The following is a 17,676-nucleotide window of genomic DNA, read 5'->3' on the forward strand; positions in this document are numbered from 1 at the left end:
GGGGGGGCAAACGTTCGGGGCCTTATCTTATCGTAGCCACCAAACCCACCAACACACGCAAGCGGGGAAGAACCGTGATTGCATGCCAAAAAAAAAACACACACACACACACACACACACACACACACACACACTACAACACGCTTAGAACATTCGTAAAACGAAGAAAATGTGTGGAATTTTGATCACGCCACCACCGATGCCAATGTTTCGTTCGCTTCCAAGATACCAAACCTTTGAGGAGAGCCGTCCCCCCATCACCTTCAGTTTGAGCGGGCAATGTGTGTTGTGATAAGAAAAACAGCTCATAATTTGAGAATGTGCACGATTTTTTGTTGTTGCTGCTTTTAATAATCGACAACAAAGATAAACAGAAAACAAACAAGCGAGAAACAAAAACTCGCGGATGTTACCAAAAAAAAAAACTTAAATTCTGTCTGTCAGTGTGTGTGTGTCAGTCGCCGGTTATTAGCAAACAACAACACAACAGCGTGTGCGGTGACGCGCGTACGCGAGAGACCGACGCATTCTCCGACTCTCTTATGCTGTTGCATGCCCTTCGCGCTCCCTCTCTTCCCCCCCGCCTGTCAAAGATGATAGCTGCGACGTAGAACGCGAAATAGAGCAGGCAGCAGCAGCACAAGAAGAAGAAGCCACTATTTCACACACATGGGGTGAAGCTGGGGGTCGAAAATGGGGGTCGAAAATGCTAGACGACGGCGGCGACTACTACGATGGGACGGCCTACAGCGGGACACGCGGTTGCTTGATTTTACAATCTATTTCTCTCGCCCTCTCTCGCTCTCAAACAAACTCTCTCTTTGTGCTTATTTTTTTTTTTTGCATGCTTGTCACGCTTTGGTGGGTTGAACACAAATCGTTCATGCGTACGTTCATGGCGAGACAGTGAATGGGTGTGTGTATGTGTGTGATGCTGCTAGCCAGACATAATTCTGGACTGGAAGGGGGAAATAAAAACACAGACACACACACACACAAGATGCGGTAATAACAATGGTTCTAAATGTCAATCCCTCCAGACAGCAACACACTCACTGGCTACTCTAATCCGTCGAAACTAACTACCGGAAGGTGTGTGTAGCCCCCAGTGGGTGTGAGAACCACCCCTTTCTCTCTCCCCCTCGAACGCGATACGCGTCACACGGGCAGCAGTGGGGCCACAACACAAAACATTACATCCGCATGCAACAACGATTGTTCGAGATGGAAGAGTGCAAGCGAGAGAGCGAGACAGAGGGTGATAGGTAAGAAAACGCTAGAAGAAATTCGTCGGTCTTCACGCTTTTTTCGATGAATAAAAATTAAAACACACACGCACGCACACACGTACACTGCTGCCGGGTGGGGGGGGGGCACTTCGGGCACGGTTTTAGAGGGCCTTTGGGAGGTATCCACGCGGAGTCAAAAAGTTTGCGCGAGAGTCTTTTTACACAACACACACCACGCGGGCAGCGTTCGTTACTGCTGCTGCTGCTGCTGCCTGTACGACGTTGCCTTTTCGCTGCACCACACGCGAGGGGGTTGAAATCGGAACTGAGCATTGCTGCGGCTCACCCTAAGGCAGTCGGTAGCCCCAAGTCCAAGCGCGAAAACCGCGTCTGTTCGCTCGGGCGGGGAGCGTGAGAGAGAGAGAGAAGGGATGCCAACTGAGAATGAGAGCCAAATAATAGAGACAGAGAGAGAGCAATGTTTGGGTGTGTGTTTGTGCGTAAAAGAGAAGGCTATGTCAATGCCGGTCAGCAACAAGCGTAGAGCCAACCATTCCGCAAACAAATCAGACGAACATCTCGTTTGCGTAAGTGTGTTTGAAGCATACATAATTTTGTTGCTAATTTCATAATGAAACAGTTAAAAAGTTAAAGCATTTTCGCTGTCTAAATCTTTCTAAATCACCTTTTAAACTCTCGCCAGTAAACCAAATCGCGAACCAACACAGGCGACAAGGAAATGCGCACGAAGGAAATGTGTGATGAGCAAACAAATGCCGAGATCGACGCAGCCACAAGGCTCATAATGGATTTGCTGCTGCTGTTTGAAGCGATGACCACGACGACGAGGCATTGCAGACTGTGTCCCCCCACAAACACACAAACATACACACACATGCAAACCTGCCCAAGATTACGCATGAAGGGTACTACTACTGTTGGCAAAGATCCACCTTTTGAGATGAGCTTTGAGATCAGTTTTTTTCTTTATTTTTCTTTTGTTTTGCTTGAACAAATACAGCGCCCTCCCGTTTACCGGTGTGTTGCAAACAGAAGAGCTCTTGCGAAGGCACAGAAACAGAAAGCGGAAAGCGTTCGACCTTGATAGTGTCAATATGACGTAGGATGCCGACAGTGAGCGCACTGTGATTCTAGTTGGATTTCGTAAAGCTAGATTTGAACACTTCCAATTTGGATTTCTAAACGAAAGCTTGCATGATATTTCCCATCATGTAAAGGAGATTCTTGTTAGACAAGATGAAACGGGTTTTTGATGAGAACGAAGCAAATGTACGTAGCAAAAAAAAAAAAAATAGGATAAATGAGGCAGGCACCGGTACGCGGCCCGTTGCGTGTAATGTGGTGCTGAGGCACGTTGGCGTAGGACGACGGCGAAAAAATCGCCATCGAATAAAACCTGTTCGCACACCCACTTGGGAAGGGAGGCGAGAACGCCACTATGCACCCCAGAGAGACGCTGAGGGAAGATCACTGGCAGCATGTAAAGAAGAAGCTGAAATAGTTTTTGGTGACTTTTTGAATAATTCTTCATATGTTTCTGGTGAGTACCTCCAGAGTTCCGGTTACATCAATGTTACAGCAAACCGACAAAGACCCATTATACCAACAGCATGGTAAATAGGGTGGATGGTGTGTGTTTGTTATGTTTACGCGTTGCCGCAAAACCGGTGAAATACGCATACTTCTCATTCGCAAAACATCGCCCCACAAATCATTGGGAGAGCGTTTAAGAGAGCGAAACAGAGTAACAAAGGCACGAGTGCGCGCAGAGAGAGAGAGAGAGAGAGAGAGATAGAGAGAGAGAGAGAGAGCATGCTCATTTACTCTTTCTTGTCCTTTAACGCGAGAATGAGCACTACAAGATTCAACGGCACCGCATGAACGATACACAGAAACCGGCAAAATGCAAAAAAAAAAGAATCTTTTTTGTTTGAAAAATAAAAGCAGAACTCAGTCTCAGTATAACATTTTATACGATTCATCCGAAAAACACTCTCGTTCTTCGTCACGTCAAACAAGCGCGTTAAGGTTCATCATTATTCTGCTTTGGTGTGTAGTTCAAGGGGAGAGGAATTGAACTATGGAGCGCTCGAACATCCCGCAAACAACGGGTGCCATGACGCTACCACATGCTCCGTGCTTGCAGTATCCGCGTTAGAAGCATACAAGGGTAAACATGCATACAACCGATAGATGCGTGTGTCTGCTTGCTCGAATAGAGAGCCTCAGTGAGTGGTACTGATCAGGGTACTGATATCAGTGCAGTAGAATTAGATTCTTACGCCCGCTTCACGAGGTTAGTTTGTCGATGATTCCCACATAACCCATCTTGGGATGAATGAAACCAACACGTCGAGGTACCTTTTGAAGGACCTTAGAAAGGAGGAGTAGTGCCAAAAAAAAAACATTTGATTTGAGAAAAAAAATACGCAGATCTCAGACATTTCACACTTTAGAATGCGAATGCGGTAGTAGAAAGTTATAAAATCAAAGTGAATGTGGTGTGAGCATTGCTTCATTCACCCACGAAGAGAAAAATTTGTCCAGAATTAACCTCTTGAACCGTGGTAACCGCAGAAATCATCAGTAAGCTGCGCACAATTGTAATTGTCTATAAACACCAACCCCAACAGAAAAAGTTGGAAGGTAATGATAGGGGAAGAGGAGGAGGCGTGTAATAACGTCTTGATTGCACCGCATTACGATTGAATCAACGACGCTACCACTTGCTCTGTTCTATCGGCACTATCCGTGCGGCAAACAAACGTCCACATTGCTACCAGTTGCTTCGTTTGCCGTTCTGTGTGAAAAGAAGAACGAGATTGAGTGACCTAGCGAGCACTCAGTTTCACACGCAGTGTTTATTAATATAACAACACATTAGGAGGGGTAGTATCAACACAACGAATCTTCCGAAGAACGCTTTCAACGTTAGATCAGAGGTTTGAACCATAAAATAGCTTCGTGACGCGCACCGTTTGACAAAAGACTTAACGCTGCCACCTGCTCTATTCTATCGGAGCTCTCCTCTGGCATGAACAAGGGTACACATTTCTACTAACCTGAATTGCGTGTATTTTATTCGGGTTGATGTGTGTTTCTTTCCGTTTACAATAAAATTGTGTTACAAGACTGAGTGCCCTAAGGAGCTCTATGGAGTAGATGATTCAAATACACGGCTCGCTAAAACTGTAATCAAAATATCATAAAAAAAAAAATGTAAAAATGATCAAGGGGCACATGGTCCATGCGGGATTAGAACTCATGGCTGGTATGTTGTTATGTCGTACGTTGTAAAAAACCTTCAATTTCTTTTATCAATCTTGTTTTTATGATCAGTATTCTAACCGCGATTGTACAAAGAATCAGCGAAAAACCCACAAAAAACTATGAAAAAGGTATTTGTTGGGCTGTTATCTATATTTGCAGAAATCAGGAACTGGTTTTGAGCTGAGCAACCAGTTCAAAAGAGCGTTCAGACAATCTTTCGTCAGAATTGCAATGGGGTACTACTACAATTCTAACGTCTCGAGAGAGAGAGAGAGAGAGAGAGAGAGAGAGAGAGAGAGAGAGAGAGAGAGAGAGAGAGAGAGAGAGAGAGAGAGAGAGAGAGAGAGAGAGCAGAGCGTAGGAATCATAATTTTTCTGCATTAGAAGAAAGACCGAGGTTTGAACATGCACAGACCATGAAAAGCTCCATACCTCTTTGAGAGGCGTAAAGCCATGACGCTGCCATGTGATGCCTGATCTGTGTAAAAAAAGCAAAGGGCAACAAAATCTTTCTAAGAACCTTAGTAGTTCGACGTCTAATAAAATGGGAAAAATGAAGACTCCATATTCCCAGGAGCGGCGACACACGTTCAGCTAACACACCCTCCTGTCTAACGCCATCACGCTACCATTTGCCCTATTCACGTGGAGCTCGCGCCCGACGCAAACAAGCGAACACACTCCTACCGGCGTTAGATCAGCAGGCGTGTTTCGTTCGTTCACTTTTCTGCTTACCTTTCTGTTGGGGTAGAAGAATTGCGACCGCAGGACCGAGATCGGTGTTGTTGGCTGGTGATTGATGCCCATGATGCTGAACAATCTTTGCGCTTTTTTTTCTCTTGCTTTCAAACTCACTCGCTATTACTGTTTTCACCTATTTGCACGCACATTGAACACAACTGGCACTCGGTGTGAGAATAACTGTTACTAATGATAATAATAATAATAAAAATAAACCACTCTTTAGCTGTTTGTCCGGTATTTAGGCGACGGAAAATCGATAGGAATATCCAGGATCTTTTATTGATGGGATGGTAATTGTTTCTTATCTTTCTTATTTAAAAAAGAAATGTTATGCCACTAAAACTTTCGTTTGTGTGTTGGTCGTGCCGCTCTGCTGCTTCTGCTCACTGGTTTCGATGCCGTTTTGCATTTGGTAAGTGCTGCACCGATGCACCATTTCTTACACACACACACACACCCTTTTATGACCACGGGACACGGCATGACAAACGCTACCTCCGGGCGTGTCCCGGGGACGTGTGGTTGTAAAAAAAAAGGGCACGGGCACAATTATTATTAGCCTTCAGGAAGTCGGTCGCCAGATAAGCTACACCGGAGACACAGACCCGTGGAGGACGGGCGCCCTGGCGGGTAGTAGTTGTGTGTCGCCACGGCGGGTTGTGATTTTTTTTTCAAACTTGCAAACTTTGCTGCTCCCTTGCGTTAAATAAAAATTAAAACCCAAACCTGGTACGGGATTGTCTTTGGTTGAGACACAGCAAAACAAAAGTGATAAAACAACAACACCCAACCAAACAACCGAACCGGATTCCGGAGAATGATGAAACAAATGGCAAATGTGTGGCACATCACAGCATCATCAAACAATGTATTGCCATAAAAATTCGTAATGGAAATGGTCAGTAGGTAAAAAGCCTGTCTCCCGCATATGACACAGGCAGAAATCGAAAATTCCATTCCTAATCACACATTCCCGCGCACAAAAACCGCTGATGCTGAGATGGTGGTGCGCGAACACGCCCTTCACGTGCTATTTTTCTTCTGTTTGCGTGTGCCGCTGCTCAAGTTGCCAAAACAGGCGTGTGCGTCAGAGCGATTAGAATTCACACACAAAATTGGTAGAAGAAAGAAAGCGTTCGGGAAATAAAACACACCTAAACCAAGCTTGCATTCCTTTCCCGTCAGTTATAGCATTTTCCCATTTTCATGTGTTGTGGGCAATGGGCAAGCAAACACAGTCGCAATGCATGGATTTGAAAACACAATTTTTGATTCGAACGCACAATCCAGCAGCCGTTGGAGTGTTTTGGTATGGGCTTGTTGTTTTTTTCCCATGCGCACTTCAGTTCCCACGCGATGGGAGAGCGAAACAGCATCAAAACTAAACACACACTCGCGCGTTCGTTTAGCGAAACCACAGGAGGCGGTGCAGGATTTAACGTAAACATGGAAAAGTTGTTCCTCTCAAGTCTTTGCGATTCTTTTTTTCCATCTGCCAAACTGGTGAAAGTTAAAAAAAGAAGAAAAAAAACAAGTTTGTTTACAAACCACCGCGCCTGATCTAGGGCGTGAGAGTTGTTTGTGCGTGTGGACAGTTTTTATGGGTGAATGGGAATTTACATCTCCCTCCCCTTGTGGGAGGAAAATTCCGAACATGCTCAATGCGATTTTACGAGAACGCTTAAAGTGCACAGAAGAATGTGGGGTTCAAGCATTTTATTACTCACACACCTACACCTTTTGTGGAATGTACGCACCGGACATTCGCAGACATCGGAACAGATCGTTCTACGAATTATTAACATTATTTTCATCAATGCCATACGAGCTTTTCACTTCCAAGACCTGTGAAAGCCTGTTGCACTGGAATCACTGGGTGAGTCCTTCTCCCACTTTGAATCAATTAATTACAAACATTGAAAGCGACAGCAACGACAAAACGGTCGTAAGAGCGACGACGCTGCCGGTTGTGCAATGAACGGAAACGACACAACATTCCTGTGACGTAAGAGCCGGGGCCGGCCGGCCGTCCAGTGCGCGAAAGGCAGATAACCCCATCAAACTGAACCGGCGGTCCGAGACAGCAGCAGCAGGAGGAGAGGAGCAAAAGCAACACGAAATATTAGTTTGTTGTCGGTAGATGGTGTTAGTGCTGCTGCTGCTGCTGTTGGCAGTGAATAAACATCGAATTTGCATCCCTTAAACTGAAACGGATCCACAGCAAGCGCCCCCACCAACACACTCGCGAGTCCTTCCAATTGACACAGGCGCGCCCCACACACTTGAGTGTGTTCCCGCCGGCTGGAAATTCCAACCATAGAAAACCAACTGGAAGGGGGACGATCATCCGCGACGATGATCATCACCAACACATGATGAATCACACACCGATTTGCACAAACGCACACACACACACGCACACAAACCAAGGGAAAACTGTAATGTTGGGCGCCGCCACGCCTCGTGTTGGAGGGGTTGGAGGGCTGATCGCCATTATATGCCAACAAGGCGGCGACGGCACGTACAACAACACACGCGCGCATCCCAGCTTCCCACCAGCTCGGTTTTAAAGTAACAAAAACGTACACACAAACGTACAGAGTGATCACTAATAAAACAGAGGTGAAAGGAGATGCTTTCTTTTTTTAATGTGGAGAAAGGACCACCGCAGGACACAGTTTGCTCCACCAAACTGATGTGAATCCGCACTTTCACTTGCAATAATTTCACACACACACACTGAACAAGCTGAAATGGTTTGATATGTTTGCTACTCCGCGTACCTTTCTGCTTGGCTTTCGCGCGTCCGCATCGGGCGGTTCTCGGTGAGTGTCTGAGCTCGCGGCGTCGCTCGACCGCTCGTATTATCAAACCGGTGCGGGCCGGTACGCGTGAGTGTGAGCGAGCGCGTGCTCGTTTCTTCCCGTTCGCACCACCGGGAATGGGTCGCCCATTCGCTCGTACACGTGCTCTCTCTCTCACTTTGCTGTGGGAGAGTATGAAGCCCAGCAAGAGAGACAGCGTGAGAGGCGCTCATTAGAAGTGGAACAGCGCGCGGTATACAAGCAAAAGGGCAGCAACAGCACACGTTTGGAAAGGAACAGTGTAGTGTGCGTGTGTGCGCGCGTGTGTGTGTGTGTGGAAGTTAAGTAAAACACCACAACAAGAACCTTACTACACGTGGGCCCGGGTTGATAAGGGATTGGTCGCGAATTTTAACGATCTTTACCATTATCGTGCTAGATCAAACAAGTGTGAGGCGCTTAGGAAGCGGAAATCATATAATTTTTAATAGTGTAGGGGCAAACATCCTTTCCGTTTCCATTTTTTTTTTCGTTGGTGAGATAGAACTCCAGATCGAAAAAAGCAAGTCTTAAACAAGGTCAAGTGGTTGGACTTTGGTTCCTGTCTTCAGGAAAAGTGTTTTGAAGCGAATGAATGTTAGAAGTCAATAGTAATACACTTTGGAAGCTTGAAACCTCCGCTTTGACCTCAGAAACCTCGAGCAGAGATCTCCAGTTTTCTCTCCCAGGTGTCTTTCGATCAGGTTTTGGATGATCGCTGCAAATCCGGATCCGGATGACTCATGATGCAGCTATTATTGAGAAACTCCAAAAATACCGCACCGGAAGGACACGATGCAGAAATAGAATTTCTAGTAAAAGCCCTCTTATTCCAATAATATCATCTATTTGCCGAGGTGCTCCAAGCGTAGAATTACGCCAACCAGTCAGCTGTGAATGGGCATCCCTGCGACGTGCTACGTCACACTTGGCACGATCATCGCACAATCTTATCTGCTGGGACTGCTTACCTTTCCCTTATCAGCAGCTCGAGTCACACATCCATTACGTTTTGCACCAATTTATCGGTGATGTAAGCACGTTGACATTACCCTGGCCGTGGTGTGTCATACCCCTGTGGTGTGGGACGGGGGGAGGGGGGGGGGAAATGTCCCGGCATTCCCTGGAATTGCTGCACGCCGGGTGGATCGTTCTCGTTCCCCGGTTGGGGTTGGAAGTGTGCCGAACTTTGGCCACGGTCACAGTGTTTCATGTACTCTTCCGGCCCCCGGTGGTTCACACACTCATACACGCGACTTGTGTTGTGATACAAACGCACGCGTCGGGTTAGTCATGCTTGTGGGCCAAAAGCGGCATTGTATTTTTTTGAGAGCGCACATGGACATGTTATCTGGTATTTGAATCTGCGCCTCTTTTTGGAAGATTCGTCCAAAGCGTAAAGCAAACAGCAGCCAGCAGCAGATGGAAGCTGCCGAAGCAGCAGAAGGACCTAACCTTTCGAGAGACTTCGTACAAGAAGTCAAAAGGCAACAAGTTGGTGGCAACGCGCAATACACTTCGGTAGGAGGCACGAATTCTTGAGCGATGTTTCACCTCTTGGGGTAACAAGGGGATGATCGCAAACGTGCCCCAGAGCTCAAGCCTCTAAATTACATACCGTTGGGTAAGGTGATCAGCAGGGGAAGCAATGGTAGTAGTAGCAGTAGCAAAGAGAGAGACAGAGAGAGAGAGATAGAGATGGAAGAAGAAAACAGCATGATCAAACAAAGCGGGTTGATGATTAATTCAAAATGAATTTGGTCCACACCGGAATGTTTTGGGTGTATCGTTTTACTTCGCCAATGACACGGGGAAGGCTTTATTTTACCGTTGGTTAGGCGAAGTCCAATGGAAAGCGTAAAACTGTACTCGCACTGCCCTTCCTATGACCTTCTTTTCGTGTGCCAATAACAAAGTTTCGACGCATTTGCAGAAGTTATTATAGCCTCATAATGTGCACAACAAACGATCACAGCAAATAATTAATCCAATTGTGTAGACAAATGCTTCAGTGGGGAACGGAACATCTTCTTGTCATTATTCAATTCTCCACTTCATACTTTTTCTTTCTCGCGCGAGATACGGTCACAAACTGTGACGCTAAATCGGTCACATCCGGTGCGAGAAACTAGATGAGCGCGTTCGGTCGCCTCAAGTGGCTCCCACACTTTTCCCACTACTACTCCTACTCCCTCCTGTTGCTGATTAACGCCTCAAGAGGTGTGCATTAACGCATCAAGTGAGTAGCTCAAGAACAAGAAAAACAAGAAAACAAAAACCACAAGCGCCCGTTGCGTCACCGGACGTCCGGTCGGTCCGTGCGCAGTTCCGGACGCGAAATACTACTGTTACAAAGGGGACGGGCGCTTCTTGGAAACCTGCCTGTTGCTTTCACTAAGGGGGGGGGGGGGGGAGGGTAACACGCTGAAGGATAGATTGCACTTGATTAGTCAATTTTTGAAACAAACCCCTAGTAAAGTAGCACACTCTTAAGGTGAGGGAACGGAGTAGGCCTTGACACGCGACACCGGCGTGATTTGGCGTAAAGTTTATCGCGCACCACTGAGACATAGCGGCGAACCGGCGGGTGATTTTGAGGGTGGGTGGGGTTTTCAGGGGGGTGGTTTGGTTTGTGATGATGATACATTCATCATTATGCTTTGGTTGCACCCCATTCAAAGCAGCGAGGGCTCACCGCTTACAGCCGTTGCAACATTTACCTGGAAGCGTAAAATGAAGCATTTGTGATTGTGTTTCGTTTCTTTTATTGTGGCGGAAATCAAGGTTACAATATTTGCAAGAAGATTATGAGCAATCTTCCATTACAGAGCTAATTCCTTTGTTCCATTGAAAATGTGTTGCACAAAATTATGTGCTAGATGCTACGAATTAGAATTAAGATCATTTCAGGCATTAAAAAGGCAATTTGGCAATCATTTCTTCACTTGTATCCACATCAAGAACAACACCGTCTAAAAGCCTTTTAAGCCTTTTAAATCAAAAAAGAATTATAACAGAACCAATAACCCAATAGGAATATAGACTTATTTTCATACGATTTTCTCAATCAGAAAGCTCAGAATCATGGATGCAGTTCGGAAAGCTTATTGCGCTTTAAATCTCAGCCTTGTGCCACCATGAGCTGGCACATGCACCTATGACCTGGCACAAAATAAAGCAATTCAATCGACCATAAAACCAACTACTTTAGCATCTCCACCACCCACAGTTCCAATATCTGGCAATTCCAATATCGATTATTTCTTTGCGGGATACTACTTTTGTATAATTTCACCATTTTTACCAATCCCCGTAGACGTGTGTCGCTGGTTCGTTGGTACACTAAACGCACCATCCGGAGCCACCCACAGTCACCAGATGGGGGGATGTGCTATAAAAACCATCTCTTTACAGCCACACACCTCTTCCGTGTCCGAAAGTCTCGCGAAAGTGCGATTCATTCATGAAAAAAAAAAATAACCCGGCCGTTTCTCACACGCTGAAGTTGAATTCAAAACACAGCATGAATCATCGCTTTTTGCAGTCCGGATAAAAGTTTGGTTTCTTCATTCAAAAATCGCTCGCTTCGCAGTTGATTAATTGCTACAGTTGGATGCGATTGGATGGCGAATTGTACAAACTTTCAGTAGCTTCGCAGTCTCCATACAAACACCAGGTCAGTCATATGAGCCGGATATAGTGGAGGATTGGAGTTGGCGGCACTGACCAAAGTGCCACACCATGTTTCGTTTAAGTTTTCGGAACCACCCGAAACTACGTAAAAGGTGTGTGATGATAGTTTTGTGCTCATGTCTTTCTTCTCGTCTCTCTGTGTAACACCACACGTGGCTACACGGAGGCAATTAATCTGTCACGATATGGCGTGGCGACCGGAAAATAGCGTCGTGGACTTGTTGGAAGCCGTATCTCCAAAATTGGCAACCTGTTCGGCAGCCGGTTTGGTGTTTCTTCTTTTTTTTTTTTTTGGAGTACGCGGTCAAAGTGAGCGATGTACAGACGTCATCAATTACTTTCGCTCGACACGTTGAGACACGTTTGGTGGAAACTAGTTTATCGCTGAATTTGGGGCGACTCAAATACCGTTGACAGGGTGCAAATTGGAGATATTGAATGGTAAATGGCAACGATTAATATAGGGGATATACGAGATAGGATATGTATATTTTACGCGGTTGAATATCATACATTATTCACCAGTGCTCCAAAATTCCAAATCATCTTCTAGCACAAAACAATGAAGCAAATTGAAAGTATTTTTCATATAAACCATGGTCCAAAACTGTGCAAGAGCTCTACACTTTAGCTGGTATTCCCCAGGTCCCCAAAAAACAACAACGCACAAACTGCACACAGTTGTTGTATCTCCCATTGGATGGATCATTGGTTCAACGTTCTTCGTAAGCTGGGGATTTCCCAGCCTTCGTTTCTCCCTTTCTCTCTCTCTCTCTCTCTCTCTCTCTCTCTCTCTCTCTCTCTCTATTTGTCTTCAATTGTCACAGATCCTGCGCTGCAAATGGGGAGTACGATCGACGCAACAGAGCTGCCTGATGAATACAAACGAGCTTCTGCAACTCCACCACCGATCGTGTAGTAACGCTCTGCGTGCAGTATAAAAATAGAATAACTAGATAAAACGGCCTCCCTTGTTGGGGAGTGGGCGCGAGCCGCGGTATTTCCCGATCGTGTTATGAATAATCGTCCAGACAGACGTCAAAGCACTCCGAGAGGGGTGACGCTGGAACAAATAAGGGCGGCAGAATCAACATAAACGAGCACACTGACTAGTACCTTCTTCTATTGACTTGTGGGGTGTTGGCATGTGCATTTTCTGGGCTGCTGATAGTGATAAAAAAACACACACAGCTCCCAGTGACAATAAACGAACACCAAACAATCGAATCAGTCACCATGGGTATGGGCGTTCTCGAGAGAAAGAGAGAGAGAGAGCGGTGATTGATGATGATTGAAATACATTTTACTGTGGGAATGATGAGGCGGGCGAGATAGGCATGCATGATAAAGGCAGCTGGCAGCCCAATTCCTGAATGAGTCGGTACATTCCTGGAGGTATGACATGTAAATTCAAGAAGTTTCCTTCCAATCTCCTTCCCGTAGCTAAAAGATGCAAGAAATTGATGCTTCAACCCAGCGACGCTGTGCGACGAACCCGTCTTCAACCCAAAGAAAACCACTACCACCTACCTTCCTTGGCAGCGTCATCCGTGGGACATCGCGAAACGCACCCTCGGATGCACGGCGCAGCTTGAACCGATTCACCAAACCACCAGCGCCACAGCCACCACCCTCCATGTTCGGTGCATTCACAACAAACAAACAAAATCACACAAACACACGCGCACGTGAACACGGTTTTAGAGGTGGTGGTGATGGTAGGTTGGTTGGTTGGTTGAGCAGTTGCCGTAACCGTTCAAGGTTAGTGCCGCCTCTCGGGATGTGTATCTCCGGAACCTTGGCCAAGCGGTCGGACTCTACTGTGTTTGTGTTTACTTTTGCAGCACGCGGGGAGACCACAACGAACACTACGATCTACGTCTGGAGAGTGCGCGACGCGTTGTGTAATAATTCGCCCTCTGTAATTGTGGTATTGAACTCGCCCGTACACTTTACACACCGGTCGCAGACGCACCCAGAGGATGTACCGAATTACTAATTGGAATAATGAGAAGTGTAGTCCCGCCAATAAAAAAAAGATGGCGCCTTTTGGAAACAGTACACACTGTGGACACTGAGAAGCACTTCTGGACACGTTCGAGACAACAATCACAGTGAACTAGATTGCAGTGCTGCCGGGGGGTGCATCTCTCCATTCTTCATATCTCGCGTCGAAGTAATTATCCCCTCCACTGTACACTCCGCAACACAGAATGACAGCTGATAGACGATAAACGTCAAAACAATGAAGCAGATAACTGTGTGCCTCTCGCTCTCTCTCTGTGTTTGTTTTTGGTACTGCTACCGGTTTTTACTTCTGTATTCCTCACGGTAATGTAGCGAAGCTCGCGCCGCGTGGTCTTCCGTCGGGACGCTCAAGTGGTACTGTTGGGTACCGTCGGCAGCACTTGGATCCTTTCCCCTTTTCAGAAACTTAATATTTTTTTGCGGTTCACTCCCACGGTTTGTGCGAGCAATGCGAGCAGACCATCGTTTTGGGGATGCAGCTGCTACTCCGTCCCATGCCATACCCACCAACAGTGCAGTGGGTTTTAACGTAACAAAGAAGTAAACCGTACAAGACGAGCGTGAACATGGAGTGAGAAAAAGACTCTGCCCATCCCCAGGACTTCCAGCCCCATACCGTTTCCAACCAGTCCAGACGCGTACGGGTAATAAAGCTTTTTTTCTTCTTCTTCTGCTTATTATTTAGCACCACCAAAACTGCCGACTCCCCTGCTGTCGGAGAGGACCTGGTGACGAGGGGTTCAGAACGGTTGGTTTCGGTCCCCAGACCTGGGAAGTGAGCACAAACTTTCACACCGGTTTACCGTAAAAGGGTATCATCCCCAGACACCGGGATATTCGCAATTGGAAGAATGAGGTTCGGTTTTGTGTACCAGTTGTGTCCGCTACTTTAGCTGCCGGACGGTTGGAAATGCTTGATAATGCTGCTCCTTTTATGGTACAATGTATTTTAGCGAGTTCCAATTGAAGAATCAATACGGTGTCTTCAGCAGCTTTCATTATAAGGAACAGGAACTGTGTGAAGTTCAGCGAAGCCAACTTGGAGCCAGAATGGTGTAGCTTGTGTTAAAGTAGGTTTATTTATGGCCTACTTTGACCGAGACTGACATACATCTTGGGTTCGAATCTCGTTCTCGCAAAGCCTTCAAGGTCCTAAGACTAGTAATTCTGCTACAGGGGAGAGGTCCCATCTTTCTGCAACACTTTGAAGCATCAACATCGAGAAGAAGTCGTCTACCTTTAGAGATTTTCTGCACAGAGATACTCTTCTACCGAAATACTTCCATCGAGAAAACTATAAAGAACATGGCCATTCTTGCTTCAGCACCTCCCAATGCCCCATCCCCTCCTGGTGGCCGTGTAATATACCCATTTGTACCCAGCAGGGAGGAGGTACGCGGCAAGATAATCAATCGCCATAGCAGCTAATATACAGTTGCCAGTTTCGCCATCGGTATAGAGCGCCGATATTTGCCAATAATAATTTTCAACCTTCTTCTTGCTTCTTGCTGGAAGAACTCCAACCGATCGCACGTACTTCAAGTACTTCAAAAACTCGCGTAGGCGTTAGGTGCGAGATGGGGGACAGAGGGAAGGGCCACAGTTACAACGCACCCGCCACACCAGTACGGGCCACCAGTGTCTCTCTCTCTCTGTCACGTTGCTCGAGTGCGGCTGGCAATACGGTCTGTAAATAGCCGGCCCGACGAGAGCCAGAGGCGCCAGCCCCTTTGATCGGGGGTGTACTTGTTATGGCTTTATTGCGGGGGGACTCTGTCTCAGCTGCATCACAGACACACCAGACCAGACCTAAAGTTGAACAATATTGCGGTTTCTCACAACCGTGTGGCTGTCTATTAACCATCAACAGCGCGGGCAAGACACATTAAGCGCTGCAGCATGATTAAAGTACATTTGGTCGAAAATAGGACCCAAGTTAACCTTAGGTGCGATAGGCTAAACAAGGAGAGAAACTGGTGGATTGAAAGGATTACGATGGATTGTCTTCAATATATTTTTATCGCTCGCTCCCTTCCTTTCTGTCCCATTTTAAAGCGGGGGACTGGGAGGTCTGTCAATCAAACACCCACTCGAAGCAGGGTGGTTGGGTGGCAGGTGAAGAGGGCTCAATAATAATGAACCGACCCGACGGAAGGGGCTTACCAACTTCATCAAACACCCAACACTGCATTGCAAACTGCACAGTTGCAGTTGCCTGACGACTTCCCCTTCTGGTGCCTCGGGACGCACCACGGCAAGGGTCATCCAAGGGAAGTGGAGAGGGAGGCGGTGGCATAGTCAAACAAACAAAAAAAAACCACCCTCTACGCTCGGAATGACTAAAAATAGCACGGTCACGTTTTACGAGCATCGCAAAACCGTTGCCAACTACTCGGCTGAGAAAGAGAGCGAAACGGAGAGCAAACAGGAAATGAGGTGCATTTTTGTTCGCGCCCTGCTGTGTTGCATGGCGTTGGGTTCTTCACTTCTATTGTATTCCCTTGCGCTCAGTAAAGGGGGGATTCGTGTCGCGGGCTCGTCCATTTATCGGTCCCCATCAATCCTGTGCAATGAAGATGAGCCAATTGCACGCAAAGTGTGTGTGAGCTTGTATGAATGTATAATCACAATTGATTTGTTTTATGATGCCTTTTTCTATCTGTCTCGCTTCTTTTTGCTCCTTGCCATTCACGGTTTAGTTGTTTTGTTTGCTCTTTTGTTTTATGCACAATCGGGGGCCGCGCGCGCTCTCGATCGGGGCGCGTTGTAATGCACCGGCGTGTGTGCAGTCGCATGCGTATCGATCACGTGTGTGTCAGCATGATGAAGGTGGAGGTCTCCCGCAGCGACACGCCATCCCAGCAACAAAGCTACCCGAGGGAAGGTGGTGGTAGTGGTGGTGGTGGTTTGGTTAACAACAATGACCGCAAAAAAGGCAGAAAGACCGTAGGCTTGTGTTCTTAAATTAAATAATGTATAGGAAGGCGGGGCCAAAGTGGACCCCTTTTCAATCAGGTCAAGTGGACTTGAAGGGTTAAAGTATAATCTATTCAGAACATTAGAGATATATTGATTAGGAATGGATAGAAATGTGATTTGATGATTTTCTAACAGCTTTAATGTATGTATCCTAAATATTAAGACATTTTTGGCTCTATTTTTGTGAAGAAAGTAAGGAATTTGCTGTAGCTCTTGACATTAAATAATCTAAAAATAGGCAGATTCTCAAGACAGATGGCCTGTCGCTAGGTTTGACTACCTTTGCGATCAAATGATCTGAATTCTATGAAAAAGATCTATAAAAAGAGTCATAAATCAAGCATAAAGATATGTACAAGTTTTATGTAATAGAATAGAAGGTAAAGGAGCCGCCATTTGGTATTTTGCCGATCGCAAGGCTTTGGTGATTGTATTTATCCATCGAATGGCACGGGAATGGACGGCCATGGGAGTGCATGCAGCATTCTTTCATAAAAGAGCATTTGCATGTTAGAAATTTGAGAGGAATTTCAACTTACAAGACACCATTTGACAAAGCTAATGCGCTAAGCGCTAAGCCTATTGGGAACCATTTTGCCCCCGCAATTCGCTGTATAGAAGTCTTCGAATAATTTTAAAATATACGATAAGATTAGAGTAATATAAAAAATACTGTTATTTAGAGTAAAAAGTTACAAAACTATCCATCAATATCCTTTCCATACCCATATTGCCCTTTATCCCCTTACTACATATAATAAGCAAACGATAGAGTACGATCACTTCCGATCACTGAATACTGTTCTAAAAAATAATTAGCAAAACGCTCAAGTACGATCATTTCCGACCATTGCTCACTACTTTTAAAC

At 46.1% G+C, this 17,676-nt stretch overlaps 1 protein-coding gene across 12 annotated transcripts in view; it reads right to left on the reverse strand.

Moving 5' to 3' along the window:
- LOC121591488 (NAD(+) hydrolase sarm1-like) overlaps positions 1-17,676 on the reverse strand; it is a 38,332-nt gene that overhangs the window by 17,746 nt on the left and 2,910 nt on the right. Inside the window, exons 1-2 of one of the 12 annotated variants that reach the window (XM_041912036.1) lie at positions 8,048-8,102; positions 5,256-5,447 (exon numbers count right to left, since the gene is read on the reverse strand). The exons of 2 other annotated variants lie outside the window; for them this stretch is intronic. In XM_041912036.1, coding sequence (XP_041767970.1) covers positions 5,256-5,327 — 72 coding nt within the window. In that variant the 5' untranslated portion in view covers positions 5,328-5,447; positions 8,048-8,102. Of the gene's footprint in view, positions 1-511; positions 657-1,351; positions 1,440-1,462; positions 1,564-4,952; positions 4,966-5,255; positions 5,448-8,047; positions 8,113-13,330; positions 13,652-17,676 lie in introns of those variants that run through there. 9 more of the 12 variants (XM_041912037.1, XM_041912035.1, XM_041912041.1 and 6 more) reach the window with 9 other exon arrangements.

Source organism: Anopheles merus, chromosome 2L, assembly GCF_017562075.2.
Source record: "Anopheles merus strain MAF chromosome 2L, AmerM5.1, whole genome shotgun sequence".
Taxonomy (NCBI): domain Eukaryota; kingdom Metazoa; phylum Arthropoda; class Insecta; order Diptera; family Culicidae; genus Anopheles; species Anopheles merus.